Genomic DNA, 18,519 nt, shown 5'->3' on the forward strand with positions numbered 1-18,519 from the left:
AAGTTACTATTTTAATCAAAATAATTGAGCCTCAGGGGCACTCAAGTGGCTCAGTTGGTTAAGTGTCTGCCTTTGGCATGGATCATGATCCTGGGGTCCTAGGATTGAGCCCCACACTGGGCTCCCTGCTCAGTAGGGAGTCTGTCTCTCAGTCCCCCTCTGCTCCTCCCCCTGCTTATGTGCGTGTACGCACTCTCTCAAATAAGTAAAAATCTTTAAAATAACTGAGCCTAAGAAAGCAACCAAACATTTACTGGTTTTGCTAAACAACTAGGACATGAAACATGCTGCTGTTTTTTTGTTTGTTTGTTTTTAAGATTTTATCTATTCATGAGAGAGACAGAGAGAGGCTGAGACACAGGCAGAGGGAGAAACAGGCTCCCCCCATGGGAACCCGATGTGGGACTTGACCCCAGGACCATGACCTGAGCCAAAGGCAGACACCCAACCACTGAGCCGCCAAGGTGTCCCTGAAACATGCTTATTGTAGAGCCTTTGAGATAGGTAGATTGTTAAAAAGTACACATTACAGTGATGTAACAAGTGCCATGGGGTTTCAGAACTGGGCCTGGTCGTCACCAGACTGCCTCTCGCAGACCCATGATGCAGTCCAGCAGGATTAGCTGGGATGAGTGGGCAGGTGGAAGTCAGTTTCAGCCCTGGGCCCTAAAAACTTTGCACCAGCTTCCACATGCTTCATTTATTCAATTTATCCCCAACTTGTATGTGTCCTGCTTGGGGCCATCAAGCTGCTGCTTCAGTGCTGACTCAAACCGCCCACTGTATCCTGCTGCTTTTCAGCCCAGCTTTCAGACGCTGCCATAATTTATCAGTCCTGCCTTCCCTTTACTCATCAGGTAGGATGAGCATCTAGTTTCAGGTACTTGATTATTTGCCAGCACCCAATCTCACATCTTCACAACCACCAAGAAGTAGGCCTTCCTACCTTATTTTTGGTATTTTGCATAGCCTGTCTGGTTTCAGTGTTGATTGAACAGATGGTTACTGGTAGCCTGTATGCCAGGTGCTGGAGGAAGCACTGAGGTCACGAGAGAATAAGATCATTTCTGCTCTATGGGCCTTTTCTCTGATACGGATACTGGCTATAAACGGATGAAGTGGCACTCCTTAATGGGTACTTTGTTCTGAGAGGTCAGGGAAGACTTCTTCCCCAGGGAAAATTTTTAATAAGCTCCAGCCATGCAAAGCTAGACCATAGACCATCAAGTTCTTTCCACAGCAGGCATGGCTGCTTTCCCGTGAGAACCCTCAGCCCCATCTCACTGGACTATATAATGACCCTTGAAGGTTTCTGTACTCCTCTCAAAACAGCCTAGGTTCTGCCCCTGTAACTCCAGCCAGGGTCCACATTCCACCCGTGCAAAGCCAGCCTTGATCACCCAGTTTACCTCAATGGCGGCTCAGGATCATCTTCCTGCTGTTCACATTCCCTCCATTTCAGCTCCACTGGTACCTGTGTATGAGCAGTGGATTGGCGTCTACACTGGCCTATCGTAGGCCACTTTGTTTACATTACCGAGAATGCAAAGCAAGATTCGTGAATAAAACACTTAGGAAAGAGCTCGTAATCTGGAGTAAAGAGGGGGTTGGGGAATGAATTCCAGGTTCCGCTGAACTGGTTGGTCTCTTCTGCGAATCGCCGCTAAACCTCCATTTGGCCGGTGACTACAGAATGCGGGAAACAATCGCCTACCTCTCCCGGCTGGTGGGACACCCAGCCAGGCACGCCTGTCAGTCAGCAAGCACCTGTTAGTTGCTGTTCTCCGTGCCACCTTCGGCCTGGCTTCCCGTCCCCCAAAGGTGGGGAGCCCGCAGGGGTTTGGCTACGTCAACGGCGGGGTGGAAGCACTGCACTGATCTCCAAAAGCCATCGGCCCCCGCGCCTCCCCGCACCTGGAGAGGCTGAGCCTGAACGCCCGCGCCCGCCCCGCAGCCCGCGGCCAGCACGTGCGCGCCCGTCCCGCGCCGCCCCGCCCCTCCCGGCGTGCCGCGCGCCGCGCACGTGACGGCGGCCCCTGCGATTGGCCGCGCGGGAGGGGAGGGGCGGGGTGGCCGCGGCGCCTGCGGGGAGCGCCGCCTTAGTCCTCCGCGGGCTGCGTCCCGGCGGCTCGGTCCGCGCTCCGTGCGGCGAGGCGGGCGCTGCGGGCGAGGACAGCGCGCACGCGCGGAGAGCAGCCCCGGAGAGCGCGCGCGGCGGCAGGTGTGCCGGGCCGTCCCCGTCACGTGGTCAGCGGTCGGGCGCGCCGGCCACCTGCAGGGGGCGGTCCTGCGGGCCACACCTCCTTCGGGCTGGAGCCCCTCGAGAGTGAGCGGCGAGGACCCGGGAAGGGTGTTGGGCACCCCTCAAATTAGGGGGCGGACGGGGGAACACCTACCCTCGTGCCACCGTGGCGATGAGTAGGGGGGTGGCTCCCCTGGCAACCGAGGCCCCGGAGGCGATGGAGGCGTTCGGATTCCCTGGGGGGAGCCCCAGTTTCGAGCTTGAAAGGAAGGAGGCAGGCAGATGAGCTCGGAGGCCCCTGGGTCGTGGTCCCGGCTCGACCGCGCCTGGCGCTGAGCGCCCACGCCAGCCCCCCCCCCACCCCCGGCCTCGAGGGGCCACCCCGAGCGAGGCCTCACGTCCCGGGCTGCTGCAGGATGCGCCTCGCGGCCGCGGCCCGGCTGTGGGGCCCGCCGGGGCTGCTCCTGACCTTCGCCCTGCACCCGGCGCTGTGCCTGCGGCCGGGCCGGACCGCGGCTCCCCCGCACCGGGACTACTGCGTGCTGGGCGCCGGGCCCGCGGGGCTGCAGATGGCCTACTTCTTGCAGCGGGCCGGGAGGGACTACGCCGTGTTCGAGCGCGCCCCGCGGCCCGGCAGCTTCTTCGCGCGCTACCCGCGCCACCGCAGGCTCATCAGCATCAACAAGCGGCACACGGGCAAGGCCAACGCCGAGTTCAACCTGCGCCACGACTGGAACTCTCTGCTCAGCCACGACCCGCAGCTGCTCTTCAGACACTACTCCCGCGCCTACTTCCCCGACGCGGGCGACATGGTGCGCTACCTGGGCGACTTCGCAGACCGGCTGCGGCTGCGCGTGCTCTACAACACCACCATTGCCCACGTCACTCTGGACAAGGACCGGCAGGCCTGGAATGGCCATTACTTCATCCTGACCGACCAGACGGGCCAGGCACACCGGTGCAGGTAAGGAACCGGTCCCAGAGCCCACCTGCTGGCACCCCTTGATCAGCCGGTAGGTGTGGAGAAAATGAGAGAACAAGGCCATTTCTTGGGTTTGGGGGGGGTTTTAGAATTGTATTCATTTAGAGAGAGCACGGGCATGCTAGCGTGCAAGCGGGGGGAGGGCAGAGGAGAGAGACTCTCAAGCAGACTCTGGGCTGAGTGCGAGCCAGACTCCAGGCTCCATCTCATGACCCTGAGATCATGACCTGAGCCGAAATGAAGAGTCCACCGCCCAACCGACTGAGCCACCCAGGCGCTCCAAGGGAATGTCATTTCTGCTATTCTTTGCTCCCACTGAAATCCAGTGCTGAGAGGATTCAGCTCAGCCATCATTGCCCAAATGCGTCCTAAAGAAAATTGTGATCAAATGTGCTTGGAAAATACGACCCAGCGCCTCCTCCAGGATTTGTCAGCATTTAATAACACGTTCACTGTGACATCAGCATTGGGTGTTCCACATCATGTGGCTTATGTACGCACAAAGCCCTTTCTGAAGAGCATCTCCCAGACCTAGTGTTCCTCAAAAGACATTCTGGGAAAAATGTCCTGCAAGTGTTAGATAGGCTCGGTGGGATTTCAGAATTGGGCTAGAGTGGGAGGCCCCACAGGCAGTGATGCCAGCATTCAGCTTTAGCTTGGTTTGGCTTGGGAGAAAGCTTAACGTTGTATAGACAATCCAAACTCAGAACCACACATTCTACTGCCCTGATTCAGGCCTCACAAGGACCCTGGGGAAAGGTCACTAATCCTCGTTTTACAGATGAACAGCTGAGACCCAGAGAAGTTGAGTCACTGATGCTTTGTCACAGTAGTAGGTTAGTAAGCACTGGCGTTATCTGAGCTCCTGTGTTCCCAACCCCAAAGCCTCTGTTTTTTCTGTTACACACGACTGCCTCTCCCTTCCTAGCCATTAGTCAGGCACCTGGCTCCAAGCAGGTGCCCAGAGTTCATCTTCTCATGCCTTTCGTGGGAGGCCCAGCCTTGCTCCCAGCTCATGACAGCCGAGGGAAAGAAGGACTGTGCCGGCTTGGGACTTTCAAGCATTTTAGAGAGCCCAGCGACAACACAGGGGAGTCAGATCTGAGCTGGGTGGATGAGGGTCCAAAAACAAGCACCCACGGGGGTTTCATATGTCTTCTACAGGCCACACAGTTCTGTTTTCAAAACCACTCGTAATCAGACCATTCTGCAGACAGCAGGGTCTAGCTCCCGGCTGCCCCCGCACAGGACTGTAATGCCCACTAGTTGAAGTGCAAGAGTCGGGAGTCAGGCTAATCCGCTTTCAGGTTCTGGCTCTGCTGTCGCAGGAGCTTTGGAGGCGGTGGGCCTGCAGGGCCTGTGTCTCCTCACCCATAAAGCAGGCCAAGTAACACCAACTCAGGGCTGCTTTAGGCAGCGAGATGATGCTCGAAACACCTGGTAGGGAGCCTGGGGCAGAATTTCTGCTGGGCAGTCCCCTGCATCAGCCCGGCCATCCGAAAAGGCAAAATGGACCACCAAGTTTCATTTTCCCCACTGACGGCGATACTTGGCCTCGCTGCTATGTTCAAAATTAGGTGAATTATTCGATTTGTCATGTGTCACCTTCTCCCCGGTCAGAGAGCTAGATTAGTTCTCGTGTTTGACATCATCCCACTAAGGCGTAAGGGAAACTGTCCCCTGGAGCAGGCTCAGTCAGGGGCAGGGGTGCAGTGTCTCAGGTGCTGTGGGGGAAGTCAGTCAACAGGTGAATGAATGGACCTTCCTCTGTGATTTTTTTTAGGAACCGGCAGTCTGGGTGAGGTGAGTGAGCCAGGCAGCAGGTCCAGGGAGTGATTTTCATGTCACAGTCTTACAGCTACGAAACTAAGCCGTCTTCCCTCTGTCTCCTCCCCACAGTGTGCTTCTGGTAGCCACTGGTTTGTGGGTCCCCAACCAGGTTGACTTTCCTGGCTCTGAACACGTGGAGGGTTATGAGTCTGTGTCCGTGGACCCCAGGGACTTCGAGGGTCAAAATGTGCTGATCCTGGGGCGTGGGAACTCTGCCTTTGAGACGGCAGAGAACATCTTGGGTGTCACCAACTTCATCCACATGCTGAGCCGCTCCCGGGTCCGGCTATCCTGGGCCACCCACTACGTTGGAGACCTCAGGTATGCCAGGGGCTGGATTCTCTCCTGCCAGCCCCCTCCAAAGCCATTCCTGACCCCACTGGCACAACCACCCCTTCTTCGGAGTCTCCCTGGTACCCTGTTCAGACTTCTCTCTCTCTCTTTCTCTTTCTCTTTCTCTCTCTCTCCTGGCATTTCCCTTGGGCCCCAGGGCCATCAACAATGGCCTGCTGGACACCTACCAGCTGAAGTCCTTGGATGGGTTGCTTGAGTCCGACCTGACAGATCTGGCCGTCGTGAAGGACCATGAGGGCAAGTTCCGCATCACCCTGAAGTTCTTTCTGGAGGAAAGCAACCAGAGTGCCGACGCCATCACCCTCCCCCAGGATGACAACGACAACTTTGCCATGCGTGTGGCTTATGACCGGGTCATCCGCTGCCTGGGCTGGAAGTTCGACTTCTCCATTTTCAATAAGTGAGTTCAAACTGGGGTGGAGCTGAGATCACTTTGCAAACCCCTCCTAATACCTCCCTTGGGGTGGGGAGGGGAGAGTCCCCATCCAGCGGCCCACGGCAGGGCTTTCAGGACTCCACTGTCAGAGTCCCGCCCAGGACCTGAGCTCTCTGTCCTCACAAGGACAGGTGGCCCTGAGCCCCTCCGTCCTGGAGCAGCAGCAGGACCTGGACAGTGGACTTCATTTGCGTTGTGATCTTCCACCCGAGGGAGGGCAGAGTGAGCTCAGTCAGAATGAGGAAGTGAACTTGCCAAAAGACAGTGTAGCCTAGTGGCAAAGGGGATAGGCACTGGGGTCAGTCTAAGATTCTCGACTGACCATGTCTGCAGGCTCTGGGAAAGCTACTTAACCATGCTGTGCCCCCTTTGTCCATCACTAAAATGAGGATCATAGTTTCCCTTCCTACAGTTATCGTGAGGATTAACATAGGAAAGCAGTCAGCATGTATCATACACTTAATAAAACGGTTGCTGCCAACATCACTTATAATTGTTTTCAACTGCTTTGCTGTGGATATTGCTGCCACAGCCCCTTGGCAAGGCTTGGTATCAAAAAATCCATCCAGTGCCTCACTCTCCTCTGGCCAGGACACAGGCAGACAAGGAGAAACTGAGAGCCTGAGGCAAACCCATGTCCCAGCGGGTCACACAGGACCCGGTTGGAGCCCAGAGCCCAGCCTCACGTGTGGCTCGAATCCTAGTTCTGTCCCTGACGCACCACATCTTCAGCCTGAGCCTCAGCTATTCCATCTGTGAAACAGAGATCACCCTACCCAGCTACTATGGTCCCAGTGTTCTTTTGGTACAATAAGCAATATAAAGCACGTTTACTTAGCTCAGTGCTGAGTGTGTAAGTTAGTGATTTGTACACAGCAGTGATTTGTATTTTTTTTATTTTTATTTATTCATGAGAGACATAGAGAGGCAGAGACACAGGCAGAGGGAGAAGCAGACTTCCTGCGGAGAGCCAGATGCAGGACTCAATCCCAGGACCCTGGAATCACACCCTGAGCTAAAGGCAGACACTAACCACTGAGCCACCCAGGTGCCCCCAGCAGTTTTTATTAACCACCCTTTCCACCCTATAGGTCCCTCAGATTGTCCTCCAGTGGTGAGTTCAGCAAGAAGTACCCACTGGTCAAAGCTAGCTATGAATCCAAAGGAAGCCGGGGTCTCTTTGTCCTGGGCACCGCCAGCCACTCTGTGGATTACCGGAAATCTGCTGGGGGCTTCATCCATGGATTCCGATACACAGGTGAGCCTGACAGAGAGAAACATCCCCAGAGTTTGTAAACATACTCCTGATTTGCAGCAGTCTTAATGGGAGGGTTCGTTGGGTCGTCGATTGCCTTAAATTCCCCGTCTGGGACAGATGGCCACAGGTGTTCGTGGTCTAAGGCTAGATCTAGAAAAGTATCAGGTAAGGCGTGAAAGTAAGTACATCTGGGGGTGGCCAGTTACATGCTTCAGCCCTGTGCCAGTGAAGCACCAGGTATTGGCAAGAAGGCAGAGCTTGAGGAGTGCTCGTGGGGGTTACTCCCTAGCTGGTGGTCTGAGAGGCGAGGCTTCGTGACCTCTATAAGCCTCCCATGGACAGCCTGATGTCAGAGATGTAAATAAGATGAGCTCTCCACCCTTGAGGAGCTGTTGTACAAACTAAGGCAACAGCCAGGGACCCTGAAGCTACAAGACATCATGCACAGATTCTCTGGGTATCAACAAATTCCAATAAAAACTACAGTTGGATCACATGAGTCCTGAGGGTGTAAGTGTTCTGTGCTCCAGGCAGGCTGCAGGGTGGATGCTCTGATGCGTAGCGAGTGTTCCACGGGCCTATTAATTTTGTCACAAACACCACAAGGGTCCTGCGTCCTGCATCTTGGCTTTTCTGTATTTAATTTGAGGACTTCTATGAGCTTTGCCTTTTACTGTCCTTCCAGTTTGGCAGGGAAAAATAACCGTGTTTTGTTTCCAGACGGTATATTTTACGTCCCATGCATATTAGAGAAGGAAACCAGAGAGTGTTAGCTGTCTGTAAACCAAAATATTTGCAGATCACACCCAGCCCCACAACCCGAAGTGGAAGAGCCTGTCCCTTGAGCACAGAGAACCTAAGTAACTTCCCCAAAGTCACCCAGCCAGAGGACGGCACAAGGGTCATTTAAATCCACCGGTGGCTGATCTTTAAGCTCACAGCCGTCCACTGTGCTCCAGGCACATAGGAAACCGCCCCATGTGTCCAGCGAGCCACTGCTGTGTGGCCACTACTACCCGCGAGGACCCTGCAGCAGGAGGGCTGGTGTGGCTGTGCACATCCTGCTCAAACCTGAGAAACCGGTCCCGGGGGAGACCAGGAGCCTTCAGTAAGGCAGAGGAAAGCCAACAGAAGATAAAATATGGACAGCACGGACCATAACCGTGTGGAAGGACATGCCAGACGCCCAGCCTGTCTGTCCCCCTGCTATATCTCTGTCAGCCCACCCACCTCCATCTGACACGTATCCCCTTCGTCTCTCCTGACTGGTATTCCTGTGTCTTCAGGGTCTCTCTGGCTTCCATCCAGCTGCATGGTCCCCGCCAAGACCCCCTTTTAAAAAAATCTTACCTTTCCTCTGCTTAGGCCTTAAGCCTCTCTCAGCGGCTCCCCACCTCCCGCTTTCCCACCAGCTGTGTTGTGTTGTTCCTTGACCCCTGTGCAGAATTCAGCTTAGCTATTGTTTCCTCCAGAGCCAGATGTCTGGTGGGGCCGAACGGCTCTCCTGAGACCGTTGGCCTGCGGAGTCTCCCGTCATGTGCACTGTCTGTGTCCTTGCCTCTCTTGGACTAGGGCCTTGTGTTGATCGGCTTGGGAAGAGCAGGCCCGATTTCCAACTGTGTACGGCAGCACCAGACATGCAGCAGTACATGTCTCTGTCATTTCAGACAGCTGTCGCTCTTCTGGCCTTAGCCCAGTAGGATTTAGTGATGGTTTGGATATAGACGTGAAAGGGAGGGGGCACTGAAAGAGTCTCTAGCAGGAGAAACGGGAGCCATGGAAGGGGAGCAGGGTGAGAGGAAGGTGCAGGGTCCAGTGCTGGCAGACCTGGGAAGGCTTGTGCGGGGATTTCACAGGGCCCTGGAGTCTGCACTGGCCACGCCCATCCCTGCAGCTCCTGTCCAGGGCCGCCTTCACACTGGAAGCAAAGCCTGGACCATGGCCCGTCCAGCCCTTGGTAGGAAGCCTGTGCTGACCTTGCTCCAAAGGCATCCTCTTGGAGCCATGCTTACAAGCGTGTCTTGAGCTCTAAGGAGGCAATGGGGACCGTGCATCCCTCCATGTGGTGGTGAAAGATCAAATCTCAAGTGCGGTGTGCTGTTCTTCCCTCCGGTCTTTTCAGTGCGTGCTGTTCACCGCCTGCTGGAGCACCGCCACCACCACATCCCCTGGCCTTCCACCGAGCACCCCATCTCACAGCTGACCAACTCCATCGTCCGGCGCGTGAACGAGGCTTCTGGGCTCTACCAGATGTTCAGCGTGCTGGCCGACATCATCCTGTTGAAGGAGTGAGTAGCCCAGCCTCACCGTTCACCCTGTCCTAGCTCTTCTCTGCCTGCTCCACATGTGGAGTGGCCCCGGACTCCCCTCCTAAGGTGAAGCCTGTGGGGGGCAGGGGGGATCTGCTCTGCAGGAAAACATACCATGACATCAACGCCACGAGCTCTGCAGGCAGACGGACAGACCTGGGTGTGCATCTGAGCTCTGCCTGTGTGACCTGGGGCAAGTCAGTCTGCTTCTCTGAGCCTTCCTCTCATCTGCAAAATGGGGATAATATCACCTCGCAGACAGGAGGAAAGGGAATTGGTAGAGCATTTGGCACCGAGCAGGTGAGCAGTAAACCACAATGATGCGTAGCACCAGGGTGGCCCAAAGGGACTCCCTCGGGCCAGGACCATGTTGGCTCCTTATCAGTTAAGTGATGGGTAGCAGATCACAGATGACCCCCGGCAGAGCTGGGAGGGAGAAGGGCTGCAGGTGAGGGCACTCAGAGGACAGGTGGCAGGTGAGAAGCGGGGGAGGGAGTCCCACAGTAAGAGGGGAGCAGCCTGACCCAGCACCTAGTGCAGGGACCGCAAGGAAGTCCCAGTGCGCAGCGCAGGACCTCCCGTCACCCTGACTCCTCCTGCCATACCTGACCTTCACGTTCAGGCTCTCCACAAACCCCGTAAGCTCTCCCTTCACGTTGTGTCACGAATCTGACTGCCTCTCCCCAGCCCCAGCATCTCACCTGAACTAACTGTCCTCCCACCTCTGCCCCACGGCCGGCTCAACACAGCGGCCTGGTGGGCCCCTAAGACACAAGTCACACACACTCGTCTCTATTCAGTACTCTCCAGGGGCCGGGGTTTCCCTTCTCGGGCCACGTGAATCCCAAAGTTCCTGCCGCTGCACACATGAGCCCTCCTCTACCTGCTTCTCCGCCAGACCACTCTGGCCATGCTGGCCGCCTTCCTGCCCCTCAGAGACACCAAGGCACTCACCCCCTCCCAGGGCTTTTCTGCGAGAGTTCTCTCAGCCTGGGTCCTCCTTCCCCCAGGTACATCTCGGGTTACTCAGAGTTTTCTGGAGTCTGTCCCAGGTGTAAGCCAGGGCTCGGCTGCTACAGTAATTGTAAAATGAGATGCGTGGGGATGACCAGAGCTTGTATGCTGTTGGATTGTACAGGAGACACACACACACATGCACGTGCACACAGGCCCCTCTCTCCTCTGCTGCAGCACTGAGGCTCTGGCCCTCCCACACTGCTCTTATCGCCAGGAACGCCACAGCCTTTGAGTACCTGGAGGAGTTTCCCATGCAGATGCTGGCGCAGCTGGAGACCATCACAGGAAGGAAGGCCCAGCACGGGCTCTTCGTCATCAACATGGAGTACGGCAGAAACTTCTCTGGGCCTGACAAGGACGTCTTCTTTTATGACCGGTCTGTGGGGCACACAGAAGACGCCTGGCAGTCTAACTTCCTCCATCCCGTCATCTACTACTACCGGCACCTCCCCACCGGTGAGCCAGGCCTCTGCTGTACCCCGAGCACGGGCTTTAGGACCAGGCACTGCTTGGACCCCACGGTCTATCACCTGCCATCACTAAGCCCTCACACAACTCTCCCAGCTGACAAAGGACACTGGGGGACACCACCCAGAAACCAAATGGGGCGGAAGGCCTAGGAATAAGACACGGTGTCCCCAGATTCTGGCGCATACCGTGTGACTTGGGCAGGCTACACAGTGCTGTGACCTCCTCCAGGCGCCACATAGTAAGAGGAACACTGTCTTGCTATGTGTCGCCAAAGGAGGCTGGGCATGGAGGGGGAGGAAACCTGGAGACTGACTCCCAGAGGGAACAGGGATAGAAGCTGGGGGTGGTTAATAGGAGTATGCAGCCTAAATGCATATGAGCTGGGCAGTGTCCTCAGGATGTGCTTTCTCAGGTGTCCTCAGGCTGTGCTGTGTGGCCTTGGACCATTACTTAATCTCTCTGAGCCTCCACTTCCTCACTTGCAAAATGGGAATAACCATAGGATTGTGTGAGGATAAATGAGATGAAAAATGCAGAATGCAGGGCATCTAGGTGGCTCAGTCAGTGGGGCATGTGACTCTTATCTCAAGGTTGTGAGTTCAAGCCCCACAGGGAGTATAGAGCTTACTTTTAAAAAAAAAAAAAGTGTTGTTTTTTTTTTAAAGAAGCACAGAGGGATCCCTGGGTGGCGCAGCGGTTTGGCGCCTGCCTTTGGCCCAGGGCGCGATCCTGGAGACCCAGGATCGAATCCCACGTCAGGCTCCCAGTGCATGGAGCCTGCTTCTCCCTCTGCCTGTGTCTCTGCCTCTCTCTCTCTCTCTTTCTGTGTGACTATCATAAATAAATAAAAAAATTAAAAAAAAAAAAAAAAAAAGAAGCACAGAACACAAGCCCAGTCCCTGGCCCAGAGTAGCTAGCAGCAGGTGAACCCCCCTACAGAACACATCCCCTGCTTCAGAAACTGAGGAGCTATCACTTGGAAGATGATGCTCTACAAACAGCCAGAGATAGTATCAGCTGGAAGAAGTGACAGAAACACAGGCTTAGTAGTCAAAGCTGTCCGACATGGAATGGGTTGCCTAAAGCCAAGTTTCCCGATACAAGGGTGGTCGAATCATGGCTTAGTGGCCGTGTGCCTGGGACACCACAGGAGTGAGGCCCCACCAGATCGGGAGCTGGACTAGGTGAGCTCTCAGACCCCTTCTGATGCAGGGCCTTTGAGTCTCCTCGTAGAAAGTACAGTTCTGAGACAGGCTCAGTGCACCTGAGTCCGCATGCATCTTAGAAAAACACTAAGTGCGAGTGATTACTCTTGGTTCTGCTTTCTGATACCACAAGGAACAAATGTAGCCTCTTCCTCATGCCGAGCTTATAGACACAAGAGATGACCCTTGAAGAGGCTGGCCACTGCCCGCAGGGAGTGTGTCAGGAGAGCCGAGCACAAGGGGGCAAGGGAAGTGCCTGGAATGTGTGGGGATCCCATGGTCAGCTCCAGGATGGGAAGCCCAGCCTCGGGGCTCTGACACTCTGACACGGCTCCCCATCTCCTCCCCACAGAGCAGGAGGTGAGGTTCCGCCCTGCTGACTGGGCCCTGCCTCGGCCCACGGCCATCCACCACATTGTGGAAGATTTCCTGACCGACTGGACCGCCCCAGTGGGGCACATCCTACCTCTGAGGCGCTTCCTGGAGAACTGTCTGGACACTGATTTGCGAAGCTTCTATGCAGGTAACCTAAGTTCCTAGAAGGGCCAAGGAACTGTGCAGGGGGATTGATAAAAGACCAAATAGACCAATGCCCTGTGGAGTTTCAGGATTCATATCTAGAAACCCAAAACCAAGAATTCTGTTATCCACAAGGTAGATCAGATGTTCACAGAAACCCTTCCTGGTGCCGCACACTTGAAGTTGCTGAATAGGATGTCATTTTCAAAGAATTGGCAGGAGAAAAGGGGAACTCTTAGGAAAAGTATAAAGCTACCACTAGATGTGGCATATCTGCCAAAAATCAGTAGCCTAGAGTCTGGGTAACTGACCAGCACTTGGGGGTGAGAAGGTGAGGCTGGAACAGGATAGGAGGTCTGTTTAGAGACCTTCTCTTAAGCTTGGATCTCAGTGGATCAGCTAGAAAACACAAAACACTCTCAAGAGGAAGATGGTGGAGACTCATCCTTTTGGCCCTGGGTAGATAAAGGGAAAATCTCCCCTGAGAATTTTTTTTTTTTAAGATTTTATTTATTCATGAGAGACCAAGACAGAGGGAGAAGCAGGCTCCCTGCAGAGAACCTGATGTGTGGGACTCAATCCCAGGACCCCGGGATCATGACCTGAGCCAAAGGCAGACACTCAACCAGTGAGCCACCCAGGTATCCCTCCCCTGAGAATTTCTAACTGCCTCACTCATGTGAGTTTGGGGCCAAACCTCATACTATCATCATGGTGCAAAAACCAAAGAAGTAAATGCAAGTCTTCTGTGAAGAAACCAACTTTAAAACTGAAGAAATACATATGTACATACATACAAAACAGGGGTCAAAAAATTCCCACAGATAAAGTTCCAAGTAAGTTGAACCAATACCACCCCCACCCCCCAAGGAAAAAGCACATAACACATAAGGATACAAATTGCCATGAGGGAGGGTCAGTAGAAACAACAAACTTCTCTATTAAACCAAAAAGACTACAGGAATTGGAATAGTAACAAACAGGATACAAAGTCTAAAATATGTAAAGAAATGAAAAAAGTTATCAGAAACATGGAAGGGGCAGCATTCAGAAAGATCCAAATAAAACTTCTGGAAAATGAAAAAAAAATGTAATAACTCAGCCTAGGGGCGCTGGGGTAGCTCAGTCAGTTAAACGTCCAACTCGTGATTTCAGCTCAGGTCGTGATCTTGGGGTCCTTGGGATCAAGCCCCATTGGGGCCCCACACTCAGCAGGGAGTCTGTTTGGGATTCTCCCTCTCCTTCTGCCCCTTTCCCCTGCTCACATGCTCACTCGCTCTCTCTCTCTCTCTCTCAAATAAATAAATCTTTAAAAAGGCAGAGGGGATAAATAAATAAATGCGGACGGGGAACTTCAAAGATAAAGTAGCACATTAGACAGAGATGGAGAGAGAATTGGTGAACTGGAAAGTAGCTGACAGAGAAATCTGATGATCCAGAGGGAGAACCAACTTAAGCCAAATTTTTGCCTTTTATTTTTTTTTTAACACCCTGAATGCCTAGGTTACCTACTCTTCTCTATCATACAACACTAGCTGTGTATCAGGCACTACTCAAATAAGACCAGCTCACAGATGGTCAGTCTCTGGCCTGCAGGTCAGAGAGCAAGTGTCTTTGTTTCAGATCCAATCAACTTTGAAATAAAAAAATGTGTACATGAAGAGAGATGGCATAAAACAGTAGTGCAAGCCCATAGTCTAAATAAACCTAGAGGTGATTCATAGCACAGGGCTAAGCAGCTCTGAAGTGCTGGCTTTCTGCAGACTGTCAGCTGTGACCACACGCTCACCCAGGATGGTACATGACGCAGCTCTAGAGATCTCCATACAAAACCTTCCCCTGTAAACAAACAAAAAAACCTCTGCCTGTTTCTCAAGGTGTCAGGAGCACACAAAGCAGTGCTGGTCAGGGGCGTATCCTGCCCTGGGTTCTGGCTGCATCATCCAGACCCTTGAGCCTCCTGGCTCCCGCTCCCTAGGTATTGCTCAACACTACAAACCTCTGAGCATCACCGTGTCCAGCTTGGAAGAATTCTCCCAACTTGGAGCCAGCTGGCAGAGAGTGGGCTTTTCTCTGCCCACTTAGCTGACATGCAGCAGCTAGCTCTGGCCCTGGATTCTGCAGGGCTCCTCTGCCCCCGGCCCCTGCAAAAGGGGCAGCATAGGTCATCAGAAGGTGGTACTTGCCCTCCCATCTTCCCCCTGCATCTGCAGTCCTCCCTGCTCAGAGAGGACTGGCCTTGCCTGTTCTGCCGGGGGCCTTCGGTGCCAGAGGTCAGAAAGTCGGAAGTACCATTTGTGTGGCTTTCTGCAGCCTGTTCACCCATGTGAGCCTCACAACATCCTTTGTAAGGTGCCCATTTCTTTTGAGAGAAACGACTCAGAATAATTTTTGGACGTTCGCTCCTTCCTATCCTGTCTCTAAATCCCCAAGAAGACTGTTTCATCTTTTCTGTTGTTGAAGTGAAAAGTTATATAAGCACTCAGCTAAAAGACTGTTTCTCACTTCCACCCTCAGTCCCAGAAGGAACTACTTCTAGCTTCTCTGGTGGTTTCTTCATGTGTCTGAATGATAAACATCCACAGCTGTTTCCCAGTAGAGCTGCCTGGACCCCTGCACCAGCTTCCCACCGTGGCACAGACCGGGGCTCACACGTTTTCTCTTTCCATGACCCACCGTGCTCACAACAACACTTTACACGCAGTATTTGCAACCCAGAGATCGCTGAGGGAATAATTCCTTGCAGGCAGCTCTGAGTTCAGAATACCACTGAGCCCCAAGCTCCCAGCCCAGCCAGGCCAGCTTCCAGAAGGAGAGGCTGAGGGTTTGCTCCTGAGTGGCTGAGCTCCCAGCCGGTGCCGGTTTCCTGCAGAGCAGCCTGTTGGGCCCTGATCTCTGGGAGCTGAGTCATTTCTGTGATTTGCTTTCCATTTGGAGCCTCGTCCTTCCAGAATGTCAGGGCAGCCTCCTATTCTTGGGACTTCGGGGAGGGTCAGGATCCGTGGCTGATCAGGTCAGAGATGAGATCTACAGAAGTCAGCTCCCCAGCTTAAGGGGTGGAGGGCACTGGGTGAGGCCCCGGGGCACCAGCACCCACACATCCTGCACCTCTCCCCATACCTCTTTATCTTACCCTCTCATCTCCTTTTGCTTTTGTGTAGAATCCTGCTTCCTGTTTGCCCTAACACACCAGAAGCTGCCACCCTTCTGCCAGCAAGGGTACCTGAGAATGCAGGGGCTCATGGGTACCGAGAGCCTCCGGCGGCACGGAATAGAGAGCGGGCTCCTGCGGGACTATGCCACCGTGGGCAGGCCCCGGGAGGATGGGGGCCAGCGGCCAGTGGGTAGCTCCCCAGCCCCAGGGCTTCCGGTCCAGCCCCTCGACGGCAACAAGGAGGAGCTCTGACAGCCATGCTACTCCCACCCAGGCCCACAGCCAGCCCCTCTGTCCCACCGACACATGGTTGCCAAAGACCATTCAGGTCTTCACAGTGACCAGACCACACGGAGAGCGTGTCGAGGTGGAGGGGTGGCCGTGCAGCGGTCTCCCCTCTGGTCCGGTCCTTCAGTGCGTAGGAGGCGGGGTCCAGGGAAGGGCATCACCTGCCAGGTAGAGCCGCCTTCCACAAGCCAGGCTTGTCTGCAAGTAAACTGCCACTGAGCACCCGGCTCTCACCCTGGCTCGGTTCTCTCCCCATCATGTGCCCAGCAGTCCCATTTCCTTCTGGTCCACTCTTCAGATGAACCGGGATCCTGCCTGCCCGTGGGCCATGGCACAGGTGGAGCTGTCCTCATCTTCATAAGGGTTTGTGGCAGGCACTTCAAACAGAAGTTCTAATACCCTCCACCACCTGGGGTGGGTGGGACTGTCACCCCTGATGAAGACAGCTCAGAGAAGTTAGGCGACTCCAGGGGTCCGGCCAGGCGTCCCTAGCCCCATCCCACAGCCCCGAGGCCTGTGCCACTCTGCTCACCTGACCAGTCTGCCTTTCCCCGCCCCCACCCGTTTCCAGAAGCCATGAAGGTGGGGGCAGCCCTGCTTATCATCACAGGCCTGGCTGCTGTCACCAGACAGAAATAGGACGGCTCCCGCAAGGCCACCTTATCTAAGGTTTCTGCCTCAGCAGCAGCACTGAGGGGCTCCCGCCCCACAACTGCACTCCCTGGCTTCAATCTTCAACATCTGCGTCTTCTCTCTCCTACTGGGCACCTTGCCCTGCCCCTGCCCTCCGGCTTCCTGCACAACGCCGTGCCCCTGGTCTGCCCGAGCAAGTTTTTAAGACTGTCACCATGCCGTCCTTCAGTGAGGATCTTTTCCAAGGTGGTTCGCTGGCTGTTTGTACAGAGCCCGGCTCAGCGTGGGCAAGGAGGCGTTTCTAACTGCATTTCCTGGTTACTCCAGCCCTTCTCACTCTCTCCCTTGCCAGGACTCTGCTGCCTTCCTACACACTCCCATCAGGCACTCTTGACCCATTTAGGAGTAGGCTGCGGAAAGCATTTGTACATGAAATAACTGATGATCACTTTCTCACCGGTTCTGCGGGGCCCTGTATCCACTCAGAATTCAAGGGATGCAGCTCTCTGGATCCACGTTTCTGGAAACGTCCTCTTCCTCCTGGCCTCAACCACTGGGCCCCACGACCTATGTGCAAACACCTCTCCCTCCAGCCGCGTGCAGTTGTAGCAGTGACACTCGACAGCCTGAGCCTGTCCAGAGGTGCTTACCCTGTAACAGTACTTGGCATAGTTTCCCCAGGGCCGAAACATGTAAAGATGTCTCCCTAAATCCAGAAAGCTGGATTCACCATATGCATAAAGATGATACATAAACCAGATTCGGGCCCCTTCAGCCCCCCACCCTTCCTTTCCCAAGACCTTTTTCAAAACAAATCTCTTCACTAGGACTGTTCCCATAATGTCAAGCCCTGTGCTACGCACATCACACCTCCCAGCCACTGAAGGCAGCTAAGCGCCCTGTGCCCATCAAGTTGGAGGTCCTGCAACAAATAATTCACGAATGCCCAACTATGTGACATCTGCTGCTTCTCCCATCATCTGCCATGTGGTTAATTGTACCAACATTTCAGCCAGCCTTCTTTGTGTTTCCTTAGACATGGTTCCATGGTTCAGCTGATCAGAGATGCCTTCCCTGGTTCTCCTTGTACAACCAGGCAGCAATTTGGAAAAGAAAATAAACCTCGTTTTGCATCCCTATTTCATACCGCACTTCAAAATTAATTCCAGAGCAGTTTTTAAAAGCCATTTAGAAACTGGAAGTGACAGGGTGTTATAATAAAGGACTGTCCAACTTCAGAAGCAATGGGATAATTCACCAAAGGAGAAGGCTTAACGGTTCCAGCCCGTACTTAATTTTTTTACATTTTTATTTAAATTCCAGTTAACATACAGAGTATTAGTTTCAGGTGAAATATCTTTCTTTTTAAGTACTCTTTACACCCAATGTGGGCCTCGAACTCCCAACCACAAGATCAAGTGTCATGCTCTCCATGACCAAGCCAGGCAGGTGCCCTTGCACCACCCCCTATACTTAAGTGATGTGACTAATGTGACCATTTAAAGAAAAAGATAAAAATTAAAAGGCAAATAGCATGGGTAAAAATAGTGCCAGCATAATACACATAAAAATAAATAATAAATATCTTTAATACATAACTGAATGGGGTTAGTGAGAAAAAAAAAAAGAATGAACAAATTATGGGACAGTCACCTAAGAAAATACAACACAGCTCTCAAAAACTCAGAGATGGTGAAAGATCATGCCACAAAGCTACATGTGTGACAAAGTCAAGTGAAAAGCAAGCTATGAGATTATAGTTGTGAGCTACTTATTATTATAAAACTAGAAAGCCACAGGCGGGGGAGACTCTGGAAAAGA

The 18,519-nt window shown here is 53.7% G+C and overlaps 1 protein-coding gene across 1 annotated transcript; it reads left to right on the top strand.

Moving 5' to 3' along the window:
• The first annotated feature begins 2,643 nt into the window (after window positions 1-2,643).
• On the top strand, window positions 2,644-17,837 carry FOXRED2 (FAD dependent oxidoreductase domain containing 2). The gene is made up of 8 exons (XM_038550686.1): window positions 2,644-3,206; window positions 5,124-5,375; window positions 5,545-5,808; window positions 6,936-7,102; window positions 9,225-9,390; window positions 10,643-10,884; window positions 12,457-12,627; window positions 15,785-17,837. The coding sequence occupies exons 1-8, from the start codon at window positions 2,659-2,661 to the stop codon at window positions 16,027-16,029; spliced, it is 2,055 nt and encodes a 684-aa protein (XP_038406614.1). The 5' UTR covers window positions 2,644-2,658; the 3' UTR covers window positions 16,030-17,837.
• Window positions 17,838-18,519: the final 682 nt, after the last annotated feature.

This window comes from Canis lupus, chromosome 10, assembly GCF_011100685.1.
Source record: "Canis lupus familiaris isolate Mischka breed German Shepherd chromosome 10, alternate assembly UU_Cfam_GSD_1.0, whole genome shotgun sequence".
NCBI classification, from domain to species: Eukaryota; Metazoa; Chordata; class Mammalia; order Carnivora; family Canidae; genus Canis; species Canis lupus.